The sequence below is a fragment of the Labrus mixtus genome, chromosome 20 (genome assembly GCF_963584025.1).
Source record: "Labrus mixtus chromosome 20, fLabMix1.1, whole genome shotgun sequence".
Classification (NCBI taxonomy): Eukaryota; Metazoa; Chordata; class Actinopteri; order Labriformes; family Labridae; genus Labrus; species Labrus mixtus.
In genome coordinates, this window is record NC_083631.1 from 13,176,368 (window position 1) to 13,193,864 (window position 17,497).

Here is a 17,497-nt window from a genome sequence, read left to right on the forward strand (position 1 = left end):
CCCCATGTTTAATGTCTTGTGTCAGATAACTTTGTTATCCTGGACTTCAGAGTTTTAATTGATTATTCTTTTAAAAACCTCTAGAACAACTTCTGACAGTACAGAACCACTGCACAAATCCAATTCATCAAAATACGCTCTGCCCAGCTGTACAGATCACTTTTCTTGGATTGAGGAGTCTTCCATAAAAACTGCAGTCCATAAGGTTCATATTCTGAACATTACATCGTCTTTAGCTCACAGCACAGACCAGGCTGGCAGCAGCACTTTTAACAGCTTCCCTGGAGGGGAAGGCGAGCGAACTCATTCTCCTATGATTGCACAATGGACACAATGACCATCCTAGAATTTGGATTTATGCAATGAGTATCATTTAGTGAGAATAAGGGAGGGGGATGAGTGAAAGACAGCCTTCATTGCTATGGACATTATGAGTATCTTGTTACCATGGCAGAAAAGTGTGACTTCCACCAATACTCTGTTCCCTTCTGGGGTTTGTGCTGGCATAGGGGGAGGTCAAGATGGATCCCGAGAAGGTTAGCGCTGTTAAGGCCCTGACACACCTGGGGAGACTGTCGGCCGTCGATCCCAGTTGGACCGTCGGTGAGCGGTCGTCGCCCTAGTTTTTGCGGTGTGTCCGGCTCCGTCACTACCCGTCAGCCTTTTTTTTTTTTTGCCGATTCGACATGTTGAATCGGCATGTGAGAGGGATCTCTCTGATTGGCTGTTGGCAGGTTTCATTTACCTCCAGCTCTCGACACAGGTTCGGGAGAGCACCTTGAGCATGTCGCTGTAGTATCCATGCTTTTACCCATTAGTGCGGTTTCTCCTTATTTGCTACCTACGCCTCTTATTTTCTTTTCCACTAAGACCAAGGGCTGACAACGCCAGCGCCATTTTCAACTTTTTATCAGACATTATTCGCGATTCGTAGGTTACCTATACTAGGAGTGGTGCACGACAGCGGTGTGAACATGGTCTTCACGTATCATAACAACGAGCTGCCGCCACCCCTCATGCATGCACAGACCATACGTGGTGGTTGGCTGTCGGCTGTAGTCTTTACGGTGTGTTCTAGTGCAACTTTTTGGCCATGAGGAGACACCACAGGCGGCCTTTGTCGCCACTAGTTCTTTGTTGTCTGCCTGGTGTGTCAAGGCCTTTAAAAACTGTCTCACACCTTCCTGCCACAATGATCTGTTCTCCAACCCCTTTTGTGTGGAAGACTCTCAGACTGAGTCAGCCTTCACCTCTGCTCCTGTCCTCAATAACCTGATCGTAGTCCACAGTATGTTGTGGAGGTGGACACATCCTATATATATAAAACCTGGACAAGAAAACCCAATGCCCCCCCTCAAAGACACTCTGTTGGAAAATCTCCAGAGAGATAATTTGTTTGACTTTGTCTTACTTCCGAGCCTGATAGCAACAACTAAAAAAATAAATTTTACAGGTGATCTAATGGTAAAGTTTAAAAACCTAGGCGTCCTTGCTGAAATCTACCTCACAATCAGCCATCAGTACAGGAGTAGTTTAGAGAGGCTTCTCCTGCATGAAGAGAGTTAAGGGCGACTGGAGGTCCTCACTGGCTACCCAAATGATCACCTATCTCACGTTCCTGACCATTGATGGGCAGATTTTGGATGCCAAGAAAGCGATATTGAGGTGGTGGCATTCTGGGAAACGTGCCAGTCCTTATTGTACCTGGTGTCAGTGTTCCAGCATTCTTCCTAATGTTCCTCAGAGTACTTTTGATCTGACTATTTTTGACCTAGCCCTTAACCTTACCTTTGCCTCCTGTCTTCTGAGTCGTGCATTTGGCTTAAGATTTGTTGGGGCAGTGTTACCACCTACCACTTCCACTGTGAGCATTTCTCTTCAATGAGGCTTGGACTCTGAAGCCATAATAATATGGATTTTGCAGTACCTTACAAAATTACATCATTAAAAGAAACACAATACAGTGGGTTGTTCAAATTTGCTGTCATTGAATGAATGAGATTCGATCGATAATAATCACACAGGGGAATTCTTCAGCAAACCTAATTAGCTGACTGGCATAATTAATCGGCAGGAAAGTGAAGTATTCATTACTCTCAAATAGCACACACCACTTCAAAAAAAACATCATCAAAACAGCAGATGGGGAGCCCTCATGATTCCCTGAACCAATGATTGCTTCTGCATAATTAACATGCTTGAAGACAAAAGACCAAACTAAGAGCTCTGCAAGAGAATCATAAACAAGCACCATCATCAAACGTGTTTTTTTTAATTAAATCCTTGCACTGGTATAACTTAGTAAAACATTGGAGTTTATACCTGCTGTATGAGTCACCACCTCAGCCTCAGAGCTACTTCAGTTTGTTCTTTTCCAGACTGCTGCAACAGCTGAGAACATCAAGAACCCAGCACAGTAGGTGTTTCTAAAGACATCGGCCCCAGACAGAGGAACACATATAACTACACATGTAACTAATACTGAATTTATAAAACTGGAGACATGTTACAGCCCATAGCCTAAACTGCCTGTTTGGAAAAAATCTATAACCTGATTAATCTCTAACATCTGTCGGAAGAACTTCTAGTAAAGCTTTAGACTATGCACTGCAAGGTACTGTGCTATTCTGTTGTTTTTAAGATGGACTGTTGTGTTCCCAAAACAGTAGATACTGTTACATACATGCAGGTTCCGGGGAAAATGTGTAGTTTTGAAACAAGGGGGTTAAAATGTAGGAGTTGTGGGTATTTTGTAATTAATGCCTAACTTACCAAAAAAAAAAAGAAAACCTCTAATCTGCATGTTGTAAGCGAGAGGCCAAAAACTTAAAATTAAGGTCACAAACTATGCAAAATGCACTTCACCATTGTTTTCTATTACTAACATGTGTTAGTTATCCTTTATAGAGTTCATGTGGAAAATTTAAATGCTAATTACCTGTACACTTTTTTTGATGATTCAGAATTAACCAGTTCAATTCAATTCAATTCAAACCCTAAAGGCATCTGGTTGGACACATGTACAGTCTCCAACCAGTCTATGTTAGTAGTATATTTGACATAGGTGTATCTTAATGAAATTGTAACCATCCCTATTCAATTACTCAAACCCTAAGAACAATTTGATGGAAGTTTGGAAGTGTCTCCATAAGCCTTCCAACAGCCTGTTAAATGTTAGTAGTCATGGTGCATCACCAAACTTGGATTTTGCTGCTTCTGTGGTGCTCAAAATGGGATTTAAAAAAAAATAGTCTCTATTAGCACTTCATAATGGTAAGTCCAACCCAACTCTCAACAAATTATTTAAAGCAGTTCTACTGTAGTTTGTAAAGACAGTGATGTGATTGTAGCTCTTCATCTAGCACCACCATACGAAGGCTTCTGAGTGAAATGTCTCAACATTTAGTGGATATCCATGCATTTGTCCCACAATCTCTTCAGCCTCTGCTGTTCTTTGGTTAGCAAATGTTAGCATGCGACACTAAACTAAGATTCTGATCATGGTATAAATTATACCTGCTTGCATTATCATTGTGGGCATATTAACATGCTAAGATGTAGCTTAAAATATCGACGTGCCTGCATTTTTTGTTAGCTTGCCTGAAGTCATCTTATTTGGCTTCTCAGCAGTGCATTTAACACAACAGTATATTTTTTTTTACACTTTGACACCTTTGAGTTTAAAAGGTTAGTAGTTCTAAGGGTCTTCATGCTTGGGTGCACCGTCTGTGTGTGAAAAAGAAATCACACCTCAACTCTGTTTGCTGAAGCATCACCATGGCAACACCATTAAGACTAATCCGCTCCTGAAATGTGGACACAGATTGTTTAGCATGCTATGTTAAGCTAAAGAAATTGTCCTTCTTTTAATATTGTTTTGAAGAAGAATAAGGCCGTAGCCTGTGATTTAAATGTTGATCGTGTTCAGTGGAACATTTTCCTCCTGACTGAGTGTGGCTGAACTGAACCGTCTTCTAATTGATTGTGGTGCAGGGTGGAGGCAGATTCTCTCCTGTGTCCTTGGGCTTGTTGGACTATGAATCTTGCTGCTGAAATGAAAAGCAGAGTTAATTCCAAGCAGGACCATAAAACCAAAGAATAAACGAATGACACCTTGGGTGATTCAACCTGAAGTGAAAAGAAAATTGGCGTTGGTCATAAATACCCTAACTGAGCTTTTGTCTGCTTCTGACATTCATCCAGATCCCAAAGCTTGACAGACTGACAGAAAAAAAAAGACCTCTGACATTTTTAGCTACACCTTAAACATTTGAATCATACTTATTGTATGCTCTACAGTGTTTCTTATGTACCGTATTTGCCCTAAGTAAGCAAAAAACCAATGCACTTTTTGTTTTTATACTAATGGGAAGAGACACAACGTGTGCTCAATAAATGTCAATAAAAAAGAAACCTGGGGATGTTCATTCAAAAATACTCTTGCTACTCTTGAGTTTATATTTTGGGTTTCTTATTCATTACTTTCCACAGTTGGTTAAATGTAGGCCTACTGTGAACACAAAGTTGAATCTACTATTGTGGGACAATATCAAATCAGTGTTTTACTTCTTGTCAGAATCGATGTTCTGTTATTTGGATATTTTTTATCTTGTGGATGTCCTGAGGTTTTTCTATCTTCTGTAATCATCATGTAGCCATCATTGTATTTTTAAGACCCTTTTAAATGTTTTTGGTATAAACAAGTCAGCCGCAGACAATAAAGAGATAATTAGTTTGTATTTTTGACAAAAACTACAAAAAGCTATGTATGTTTCAATAGGTAAGTTAGCTAAGGCTAAAAGAAAGTTGTTGTATGTGTGTTGTAATACACAAAATCAGAGGTCACAGTCTCGTCTTGGAATAAAAAACACATTTTTATTCAGTCTTGTCTCGGTCTCAGACTGGGTGGACTCCAGATTTTAATTCAAGTCTGGTCAAGACCACCACTGACAGGCTATTTTTCCAGGTTATTACTGTAATAAGAAGGATAACACGCCCTTCTTAAAGAACAAAAAACTTCGATTCATTCATAATTAGATTTTTAACCCCCGGTTATGGGGGTGTTACGGTGAGTGAGTGACAATCCCCCAGCACACAAGACGATTACTTTTCATTGATATTTATCGTCTCGGTCTCGCCCTGCCTTGGTCTTGGTCTTGGTCTTGGTCTTGGTCTTGACTCGGTCTGGATCCCTAAATGTCTTGGTTCTCTTGCTCTCTGAGCCCTCTGGTCTCAGGATTGTCTTGATCTTGGTCAGTGTGGTCTTGACTATAACACTAGTTACCACCAATATCTAGCGCTATTGTTCAGCTAGAAAATAAGAGGTCTGATTTAGAAGTAAGGATCCATGGAACAAATATAAATTCTAAATCTGGACTTCATATGTTCTGAGAAGAACGTCTCAGTTTTTGAGGACTAAAACTTTTATATAAATCAAACACAACGTCTTAACATATCAAAACTGTAATGATTCAATCAGTGTAAATCAACCTTCACTTTACTGAAGTTGGCAGATGATGATGACGACCTTAGCTCCTTAACTCATCCTCATACACTTTGATAATAGATAAATGAAATGGATGAGTTCAATCTCATTGAAGTAAAGGTCGTTTACTTTAACACTATCTTCTATGCACCTACAAGCAGATTTGACAGTGCACCAGAGTATGATCTGTTCTGATTATACACCACTTATCTGTTGATGACTCAACCTACTAGAATTATAAAGGATTACACTCAGTGAGATATTTCCCTGACTAGTCTGTCCTACTTCCATTCCCCCATGGGTGTCAAGTATACTTTACCTTAATCATACCTTTTGAGCTGCAGAGCTCTTACACAGCCTCTGGCTTCCACTTTTATTACGGATGTAATTATGCTCAACCATAATTGTATCCAAAGACATACATGGAACTGTGATTCTTTGAACAGAAGCAGAAAATGTCTATATTCACTTTATGGAAGAGCATCCGGTGAGGCAGAGCTATTATGCTTCATTAAAACGTAATAGTTTTCTGTGAAATGCTTTGAACATGTGACTTCTTGGTCTTTGTAAAGTACTAAAAGAAGGAACTGTTTGGTCATTAACTTGAGAGTTGGAAAAATAATATTAATAACCCAATCTCCTCACATTATGTAAGATTGACAAAAAAAAAGTGAATTATGTGTCTATTTTAAACTTTTTCTGCCAACACTTGGACTTTTCAAGCTAAAATGATGCATTTTGAGCTGAGGAGTAACTACACGTTAACTCAACTGCTACATGAATGTGTCCCTCTCTCTTACTTACATTGTTGCATTTACATAGTAAGCGTCTCGCTAAAATGTGCATTTTTGTTGTATGTATGAAAACTACTTCTGTATTTTGATCTTAATAAGACTCCTCAGGTTTCTGCTTCTTCAAGATTATTTTTTTTTCCTTTTGCAGAGAGGCCGAGTGAGGCACATCCTGCTCCACTCTCCTGTTATCATGCTGCGGAATCACACCTGTGATACCAGGAAATTGCTGCTGTATTTTGTGTTATGCTCTTCGGCTCATAAAAATACCAGCTGGGAAACAAGACTACACTTTTGAGTTAACACATACACCTGTTGCACAACATGAAGTACACATGTAACTATATGGAGGCTCACATTCTACATATAGCAGGGGCTTTTGAACACTTATAACATCCAGTGATCCTAAAATAGGAGTTTGTCAATATTGTAGCTTGAATTTAGCAAGTTCTCAGTCACACTGTGGTATCAAAACGTTTCTACAACAATTCAAGGAAGTTTGTGTAATGAATACAAAAAATCCCAATAGTTGTTCTTCTAATATACCAATAAAATATCACAATTCAAAGCTTGAACTGAGGTAAATAACAAACCACTTTTAAAGTACAAGACCCCTGTTGAAAATAATGACTGACTACATTAATTTTATTCATGGACAAATTTCATGGTCAGCAGTACTGGATCATTTTCTCCCCACTCCGACAATTACTGCCTTTCATTTAGAAAATGACTCAATTTCTCCACAATGGAGCATGCTATCAGTGAAAATGCCTCAAAGGAAGCTGAGTCAAACTCCCACTAAGGGGATCAAGGTCCCTCATTCATCACGGACAATAACAAGACACTTGTTTGGCTCACTGAGTCGGTGCCGCTGTGTCGCTGGGCTCAGGTGCATCAGAGACGGCGGCCTGAACAAGCTCCATCATCACCACCTCGACTGAAATCTTCAGCGACAAGAGGGCCACGTAGGAGAAAAGATTCTGCTTCAAACGTGTCAGAGGCTGAATGTTTTCTTAACCCGGGAAAAAAAAGAAAATTACCTTTACAAAGAGAGTGTCTGAATTTAAATAGATGTCTCTATGTTGATCTTCTAAACCCTCTCACCTTCAGTTTGTGTCATACAAGAAGGGGAAGGGTAAAAGTCATATCTGCTTTAAAGGACTAATGACATTTAGTGCACATGTTTACCTGAATAAACAATCAGCAGCAGTAGGCCTATTATTCTTCCCCTATATTTCTGACACTACTTGTTATTGGGAATGTGCCCGGTTTATATGCTTTGATTTTTGTGAATACATTTTTAAAAAATGCAACTGGTCAGGAAAACACAGATAGCTTACAAAAAAAATCTATATTACATTTAAGTTATTGATGCTCTTCTCATTTGTCACTGCCCCCCTTAAACACAGAGCGTATTACTCAGACAAGACGCTCAGTGTATTTATGTACATGCATCACAGTGCAGATACAGTAATATCTCCTTTAATCTCTTATGATTACCCGTGTTAAAATGAGCAGATCATTTACATTAATTCACATTTCTTCAAATAAAGGGGCCATAAAATTACCTCTATATTCTTTGTAAAGCCTTTTGAAGAAAATTACTTTCTGCATGAGTATGCAAATTCCTGCAGCAAGATGCCACAACCGAGCAGAAGATCTGACGATGCATCATTATGTTCAGCAGTATAGGCTAAGGCCTGCTCTGAATACCTTCAATGAGCTCTGTTCAGAAAAGGAAAGAACAACATGCTGTCACTCTGCAGCGATGACAGCTATTCCGGAAACAAACAGAGGTATAGATTTGATTATTTTGTGACTCACGCTTTACCCTGCAGCAGGCTGAAGAGTTCCGTCAGCAGCTGCCTGCCCTCCATCTGAGCTCATTAACTATTATTATGTAAATGGTTTTGGTCCGTTGGTGTCACCATCATTTGTCACAACACTCAGCTTCCCCACAGATAATTTCACAGCCGGCATTGTCGGTGGACCTTGACATTTTCTCACCTCATCATGTTTGAAAGAAAGGTCGTTGTTGGAACAAATGCAGCAGATTGTACATGACAATTGTTTTTTTTTGTTTTTTTTAAAACACAATAAGACTTAAAATTAAAATGATTACAAAGAAATAGTAGTGGTCTTCTCTAACAAACAGCATCGAAGCCTGCATGCCATGAAAGATTCAACATGAAGTCTTACTGCCCTCTGCTGTTCAAACCCCGAATGACTCTTACTGCAACAAGCGCATTACCAATTTATCTCTCCATGTCTTTTTTTATCCATGTCCCTTTCCTTCTGCCTGCATCTTATTTCATCTCCCTCCATCCCATGGCTGTTCATCATGAGTCTGAACAGAGATATCTGCCTCTATAAAGGACGTTTTTTCTTGCCACTGTCACTTTGCTAAATGTTGCTGTGCTTATCATGGATTAGCGTTGTGTCTTTGTGACATAACAATGAGTAAGGTCTTTTTACCTGCTCTTTTGTAATATTAAACAACAAAGAGTAAGGTATTTTATACGGAGTGTGTCTTGAGATAACATTTGTTATGAATAGGCACTACACAAATAAAGACTGATTGAAAACGTAAACACACATTAAAAAGTGTTGCCAATCTTTTATTATTCATTGAATTTGCTCAAAATGATTTCATTCAGATATAAAAAAACAAGAAAAGAAAGAAAATCCTTCAATTTTAAAATATCAAAGCCAACACTTGTTTTCTTCATAAAAGATTGATGACCAAAGTTGTTGAACAATGATTTACTGTCATTTGGCTTATCAGGGAATTGTTTAAATTCTCATAACACAGTTTTCCAGTTTTGTAAGGCTGACCTTACTTAAATAAATCATCCACTTTTAGGCATCATTCTGACTAAAACTCCTCCATCAGGCTGCATGAAAAAGCTAAAGTTGTGCCTTCTCATTTATTTGTGTTTCATTATTTCAGTCCTGAGCCGTTCATCATTAATAACTTTCTAAGAGGCAAAATAGATATTAAAAAAATAGACATTCATTTACAGACTAAACATGTTGTAAACATGATTTTGTGTTTCCAACTTCAGATTCATTTGATCATCATTCACATAGTTTTTGTATTTTAAGTGTAAATCTTTTCCTTGAACTGTCATCCAGTGCTGAGCTCTGTTAGCATTAGCACTGCTATACAGATGAATTACTAAAGCCCTGTTTCTACCGGAGGAACTTTCCCCCAGAAATATGGTCCTTTTGAAGAACTCATGAGTTTTGACCAAATCTTCCCAGGTTAGAGTGTAGATCTGGGGTAGAAAAAAGACCCTGCTAAGGGTCATGTACTTTCCAACTGACTTTAGGGGGCAGCGTCTGCAGAGGATTGGTTAGGCTATCGTAGCGTAGGAAACGTCTGATTGGCCAAGCAATAGTAGCGTTAGCGCCATGTTTAGAGTGCAGCTTCAAGGGTTAATATAATGTATCCACTTCATCTAAAGCAGATTTGCTAATTCGACTAAACAACAGGTCTCATCATGCAGAGTGTCAGTGTTCACTGTGACTTCATATGTGAATGAATGGAGTGCCTCACATTTCAGGGTGCGTCTTTCAAATAATTTATTCAATATTCATATATGCTAATATAATGCTGTCATCATGGTAAGCTTATAAAATATGTACAGAGCGAATCATTAAAAATGACAGATCCTGCTGGGAGAGTATGTGCTTATATGGTCCAAGGCGGTAATATCTGAGCAAACTTCACAGACTTAATTGAAACTTCATTGAACAATCATTGATCCTGGAGAGATTCATCCCAGATGTGCTGTTTCTAGTAAATTATGAGCACAATTTGGGAGTCTAGAAGGTGGGCGGGGCTTAAGAAAGGCTGCAGTTGGACTGTTTGGACTCCCTCCCCTAAACAGAAGGAAAAACACAGTAAGAAACAAAGACGGTTTCACACACTGGTTACAATGTATCACATGGAAAAAATGAGTCTTTCATCTGTTGCCGAGAAATAAAGTCTAAAGGAGAATGGGTTGCCAGGACAACAGTGTACCTACATGCGTTCCTGTTAGCATGCTACTGACGGCTAAGCTTTCCGGGTACCTGTTGTCTCTGCTGCTGACGTCTGAACTCTTCTTCACTCGCAGCGAGGGCCTGAGCCAGAGCCAGATCCTCCTGCTCCTGAGGGCTGAGACCCACACAAACAAACAAACAGTTAAAACCTGTGAAACACAATCCATTTACAGAGCCGCCTCATTGGTCTTTTACTTCACCTCTAATGACAGCTGATGACAATGTGTACTGTATATACAAATACATGTATAAAAAGATAGTGACAAATTGAAGTTCAATAAACTTCCTGTTTCGTTTCCATGTCATCTTTGTTATTAACACTCTTTGCTCATGTAAACATGCTTATTAGTAACACCCTGTTACTATGAACCCTGTTCATATGAATTACATCTAACATTTAATATAAACAAGTACAGCCATGTCCTTCTTAGTTAGTCTCCAGGATCAAACTCCTCCACAAAATAGTAGTGGGTGAATAAATCACTGTTTTCTTTTCTTTATGTCAGGATCCCAATCTCATCATGATTCTTTTTCATACTGATCTTAAAGACTTTCAAGTTACTGATTTCCCAGTATAATGTTTTTAAAATGCACAAAAACTGTCCTGTTAACTTCAGTATAAAATGTCTTCAGAAACAACCTGTTGGTCAATACTTGAAATAGTTAAATAATTGCTGATAGTTGGCAGTTAGGCACCATCAGAAGGGGGTCTGGAGGTCTCCCCCCACAACATTTATAGCAAATAAAAATGTATTTCTCTGAATGAAGACTGAAGCTGGGGAGTGGGATGAGGTCGCAGGTTTAAGTGTCGTTTTTGAATGAATGCCCTTTACAATACGTCTCCTGCTTCAAGTCATTAAGAATGTTTCCTCAATCCCCTGGAAACTCATTTCATGTATGATTCTTAATAAATTACTGATGTTTTCATGTGGAGATTCAACTTAGACAGCTCAATGACCATCATCTGTATTTATTTTGGTTCCTGTCAAAAAAAAAAAAAATCTCTCATACTTTTGAAGTTTTCCTTTCTGAATAGTGGTCGTTATTTATATTGTAAAATAATAAACTCAAAAAATGAAAGATTGTTTAGAAAAATGAGCCACACTCAACATTCCCTCCACTGATCAGCAATAAGCTGAGTGTCAGTGACGGGAACAAAGACTTCCACTCCTAACAGCAGAACACCGACACAAGTGTGCTAGACATAGTCATGTCGAGCTGATAATAGGATATTTCCGGGATTATGGGTTTCAATGACGTTTACTTACCTAAGGGCCGGCTGAACGGTCGGCCTGGAATCAGCCAGAGACATCTCCAGAGCCCTTTGTAAAGCCTGCTCCTCCGTCTGCAATGACAGCACCACACCCATGTTTACGTTTCGCTCTTATTTGATTTTTTTTAATCATGTGGTCACATGTAAATAACAAGGACACTTACCAAGCCTGCCTGAAATGATGCTGATGACGGGATTACATTCTGTGCGGATACAGAAGTAGGGATCCGCGGGACAGAGCTAAGAAAAAAAGAAAAATCCAGGACAGAAAATGAGAGAATTATTATTTTAGGTGTCTCTGAAACCAATCATATAAGCCAATTAAAATCAACCACAAGAGGAAACACTTGCCCACTGCTGTGGCTTCTGCTATTTGTACTGATGCCATTAGAAACAGGTCGAGAGTGTCCTGAAGCAGATGAACTAGAACCAGAGGCAGAGGAGGAGGAAGCAGCTTGGGCTCTCAACACAGCAGCATGTCTAACACAAGAAAATAAAACAACTCTCAGTCCAACATTTTAGATGAAAGAACAGTATCTGAAGGCATACATTCATACATTTGACTTTGAAGGCATAGTGTGGCTGCACTTACCCGGATTTGGACCGAGGTTTCACATCTGTATTACAATCATGGTCTAGTGGGTGCCGGTGTTTAAGACAGTAATTTAAATGACACTGATCGCAAGTCACACGCATCATTTCCTTCTGCTTACAGCCTCCTTTAGAACATTTATTGGTAAAAATCTGAAACAGAGAAAAAAAAAATGTACATTAGATGTTTAAACTCATTAAGAAGTTATAAAGACTATGTTTAAAACGTACCTTTCTCTTCCTCTGCGCAGGGTCTGATTTACAATCACTATCAATGTGTTCACCGACTTTAATGTCGGGCATTTCTCCTCTCTTGATGGGAATGGGGATGTTGCATAAAGGACAGACTGGAACCTGGACATCCTACAAGGGAACATCAAATAAAACACATGACATACTCACAGGGTTACAGATGATCGCATAATGCATTCTATATTACATATTTAACAGTCTCCACTGGTTTGAACTCTGACTTTTCCAGTAGAGAGAAAAGTAAAAGGTGTTAAGTGGAGTTACATAGCTCATTCGTTGATCATATTTATTTTTGATCTGTTAATTCTTTTGTTGACAGCACATCTTGGTACAGAATAAACTGAAAAGGTTATAATGTCACAGCCTTGCTTGGAAAAAAAATCTTTCATTTGCTATTTTACTTTTCACTGGAGTCCATGAAATAAATACATTTAAAAAAAATAAATAGAAGTTGTACTAAAAAGAGTTATAAATTACCTTTTGGTAGGAGGACATGCACTTGTGATTTGCATAGGTTATGTGGTCCTTGCAGAAAATCTCTTGACAGGCATCGCATTTCATGGGAAGAAAATCTGTAATACCAAGTAGGATTTTAAACACGTGGTTCAGATCTTACTTTTTAGGATTAGTAAACAGGACATTGTCATCCTTGACTGACAGTAACTCACCTAAACGTTTGCAGGTCTTCTCAGAGCAGTGCTCTCCTAAATCTGGAAACTCCATGGCAGAAAAAAAAAATGCTCTACAGCTGACAGTGTTTAAACCTGAAAAGACAAGACAATGTTTGGTGTTTAAAGCAGAACACTGACAGTTGCTGTTAATATTATGTAAACACACAGGAAGGGTGGACTGACTCATTGCATGCTAGTAAAGCTAACATTAAAGTCAAGTCATCATGACTTTTAAGAAATACTTAAGCTTGGTGTTAAAACCGTATCAACACACACATTTTAATTGTATTTAATTGTTTGATTTAATTTAAACCTGGCTTTGATTTTTACAGGTATCCTCTGTCCCAAAAAAATGTGTGAAGTTTACATTTACATAAAATATGAGGCACTGCTAAATTGCTAGCCCCCGTTAGCTAGGCTAGGCTAACATGTAGGAGTATAGTTGGTTACATAACTACGACTCACGTAGCTTAGGATCGTAAAGCACAGACACAAGAAAACAACAGGCAGAAACTACGTTAACGATTATGACAACACATTTACATAATGGTACGTTTTTTGGTGAATAATAGTCGTTTACTCAACATAACCATGTTAGCAGCTATTTTTTTTTGTCTTAAGCTGAATAAACAAAAACATCAAATTCCGTTGTTATTGTAGAGAAATCTCTTAACGTGGGTAAACACAACATCACAATCAGCGTTAACGTAGCTGTATGTTTGATAACGTTAGCTGATAATGCTAAGGTGGCTAATTGAATCTGACAGCTTACCTTAGCCTGTTTATCATATAAACACACCGAACTCCGCTTTGTTGTCAGCCTGTAGTGCACGAGTACGACTCAACACTGTTGTCTTGAATTATCCAGGTAGAAGTCGATATTTTCGTGCCTTTTAGACAGATGTTTACGCACAGCTCCTTCAGCACAGCCGTCTGTTAGCCTCTGCCTGAGCTGTCTGTTTTCATCTAGTTTTGATGCGTCACGTCACGCTGCTCCGCGACTTCAACGTCATTCGACGACGTCACACGCTGCTGCAGGTGTGGTCTGTGGAAAGGACAGGTGAAGTCTGGAATGATCCAGATAATCTGGAATGATCCATACTTATTAATCATTGTAGGCTATATTATTGTCCTTAAGTGGACAGTCGGCGCTTACAACTGTGATTGTGTTATGACTTTTTGTTCCTGTCAAAGTGGTGATATGTAGATTTTCTGCTATGTATGAAGCTCTAGAGAATAATATGTATTTGGTCTTGTTTGTGTTTAGAGTCAGTTTCAGATTACAGAGCACGTTGTAATTGATTAAAAGCCTGCTGGAGGATTTCAATGGCTGAAAGCAAAGTGTTAGCAAAGCAACACAGAAGTGTATCATCAGCACAAAGATGGGTGTTACAATTTATTATAGCAGATTGTAAATTAAACAGGACCCTATTGAACATTGCAGAACCCCCTTTGAATATGGCAAAAACACAGAAATTTAAGGTTATTGTAAAACCTTAAGTGGACAAGTCGGGGCTTACAACTGTGATTTTGTTATAAGCACAAGCAGCACAAGCCTGCATGATGTGCAGAGGTAAACTGTTCCAAAGTGTCGGTGCATGGAAATAAAAATAAAAAAGCACGCTCCCCAGCTGTAGCCTACACACACACACACACACACACACACACACACACACACACACACACACACACACAAATCTTCCCTACCTTCCCTAAAACGGCTAAACTCATATCTTCAATGTAACGAAATGTAACAAAACACTATGGCAAGTTTATTTCTTGAATTTGAAACATTGTAATCTTCTCTGACTAATAGGCCTAAATCTAATATTTGCAGTCTTTGCAGTTAATGGTCATTGCAACAATTAATGACACTTGAAAAGACAGTTGGCTAAAACGTAATGTAATGTTAGTCAGTGAGGGTGTCCTTACGCTTTAGGGTGAAGAATTGGATTGGACCAATTGTGATTTAGGTGTAGACCAGTCAGGCCTTCCGAATTAAAAAAAAAAAAAAAAAAGGTGGCCCACAAAGATGGCGCCGGCTACCTGTTGGAGTGTTGACAAGTTAAAAATCTCTCTTTATCAGTGAGTGGACAGAATATTTCGTACTACAAACTTGGATAAGGCTTTCAAGATTCTAGAAATAGCCTACTTTCAGGAGACGGTAAGTGTTTTGAAACAATCTTGTTCAGACACCTGCTTACATTAATGTTTGAGATCTGCAGATGCGTGTACGAGAAAAGTATCAATAACTTTAATTACACGCTATGCTGATCTGAAAATAATGTCCTGTCAAGTCACAAATAATAGCTACGATAGTATCCCACTCGTTTAGGCACCATCTTCTGATTAACTGCGACTTCTGTTTAATAAAGTAGCTAAATGAATTTTACCCAGTAACTTATGTGTGTTTGATGCCCTCTATTGGCCACGCCGCGGAACTGCAACACATATTGTAAAGTGTAATAATCCAAACTGCATGGTTTTTCATGAAATACATTTGAGTGGTTGAAAGTTTTCTGAAATTTGGGTCGGGATGTGTCATTAAGTTAGTTTTTAGAGTAATTCAAAGTGTCTTGGTCTTACTGGCAAGAGTATCAATGTGTAATTTGAGTTTGTGATCCAACCAGATAGCCTACCAGATATTTGTTTTCGGAGACTCTATCAATACTTTTTGTTCCTGTCAAAGTGGTGATATGTAGATTTTCTGCTATGTATGGGGCTCTAGAGAATAATATGTACTTGGTCTTGTTTGTGTTTAGAACCAGTTTCAGATTACAGAGCACGTTGTAATTGATTAAAAGCTTGCTGGAGGATTTCAATGGCTGAAAGCAAAGTGTTAGCAAAGCAACACAGAAGTGTATCATCAGCACAAAGATGGGTTTTTACAATTTATTATAGCAGATTGTAAATTAAACAGGACCTTATTGAACATTGCAGAACCCCCTTTGAATATGGCAAAAACACAGAAATCTAAGGTTATTGTAAAACCACACATTGCTGTCTCTGTGACAGGTTGTCCAGGAATTATTTATAGGGCTGAGAATCAAAACCAACCAAAGGACCAAAGTGTGCTCAACAGTGACAAACGCTTTTGTTAAAACCTACAAAGAAAGCAGCTTTCGTCAACATTTGTAACACAGATAATTGCAGCAACAGATTAGCTCTGAAACCAGGTTGATGTGGACTCGAGACAGTATTACTTGAGAGGAATGACTTTCAGCTGATTATTTAATAATGATTCTAAGACCTTAGTCAGACAGGACATTTTGGAAATTGGCCTATGGCTATTAAGATCTGTTTCATCGCCGCCCTTATGCAGTTGGACTCCAGACTTTAGGAATAACCTCAGTAGAAATGGACGGATTAAATAGCTCTTTAATTTGTTCAGCAATCTGGATCCAGATTATCCTCCCCAGTTGCTTTCCTGCAATCTTTAGCTTGCAGGGCCTCACTGCAATCTAAACCCATAGGGAGGGTTTGAGGAGGGCACAAGGCTGACAGTTAATTTCATAATAATAATAGATTTTATTTGTAATGCACTTTTCATTTTTTTTCAAAGTGCTACAGAATTTGAGAGACATGATCACAAAAGAGGAGTAAGAGTTGGCAGAAATTAAGAACGATTATTATGAATGGCTCTTGAGTATTAATACGTCTTGAGTATTATTAGAGACAGAACCAGAGTAAAACAAATCAGGTTGATCCCAGACAGCATCAAAATGTGTGTTAAAGGCATGATGTGTATGTGCTGGATTATTTATGAAGCAGTAATTAGATGTTTTATAGGAAGGAATAGATATGTAACTATTGTATCATATCAAGCAATCAGTCACACACTGTAATACTCTGTCCCATAATCTTTAGTTCAGCTTGTGGAAAGCCCTTTTCTCAAACACATCAGTCTAGAATCAGCTAGAAATCCTCCAAAAGACCACTGTGTTGTTTTGAGGTTTTCAAAATGCTCAGTATTTAGTCTTATACTGCTGGATTTCTGGGGACTTCCCCTCTAGTGGGTCACTGATGACTCCTTCATGGTGTCAGTATTTAGTGCTGACATGCATGAGTGGTGAAGAAGAAGAAGAGTTGCCCATCGAGCGGGCAGCAGAAAGGCAGTCCAATAGTTGAATTGGATGCTACGTAGCCGGTTGGCAGCCCACAGGTACCTGTGAACTCCTGCTGCTTTTCTTCACAGGATGTTTTGGGAGGAATATTTGCTCAGTGAACTCTGCTTTCTTTCTTTAGCTCATCATCATAATTAGACAGCATTTAGGACATTCAGTTTGTAGAGAGACACTATGAGGGAATGTCCTTCAAAATTTGTTCAACAACTCCAAATATATTGATATATTCAAATATACTTTATATATTGACTCTGAGGACACAG

At 38.7% G+C, this 17,497-nt stretch overlaps 1 protein-coding gene across 2 annotated transcripts; it reads right to left on the reverse strand.

The window, feature by feature from the left end:
• Positions 1-9,844: 9,844 nt before the first annotated feature.
• Positions 9,845-13,203, reverse strand: zfand2a (zinc finger, AN1-type domain 2A). Of its 2 annotated transcripts, none has more exons than XM_061026630.1 (9): positions 13,108-13,203; positions 12,917-13,011; positions 12,419-12,550; positions 12,189-12,340; positions 11,948-12,076; positions 11,761-11,836; positions 11,592-11,668; positions 10,354-10,438; positions 9,845-10,161 (listed from the first exon to the last, which is right to left on the reverse strand). In XM_061026630.1, exons 1-9 carry the CDS (start codon positions 13,160-13,162, stop codon positions 10,123-10,125), a joined length of 840 nt encoding a protein of 279 aa, XP_060882613.1. In that variant the 5' UTR covers positions 13,163-13,203; the 3' UTR covers positions 9,845-10,122. The 2 variants fall into 2 exon arrangements, with proteins under 2 accessions (XP_060882613.1, XP_060882614.1); XM_061026631.1 differs by having other exon boundaries at positions 10,308-10,438.
• Between the last annotated feature and the right edge of the window lie 4,294 nt (positions 13,204-17,497).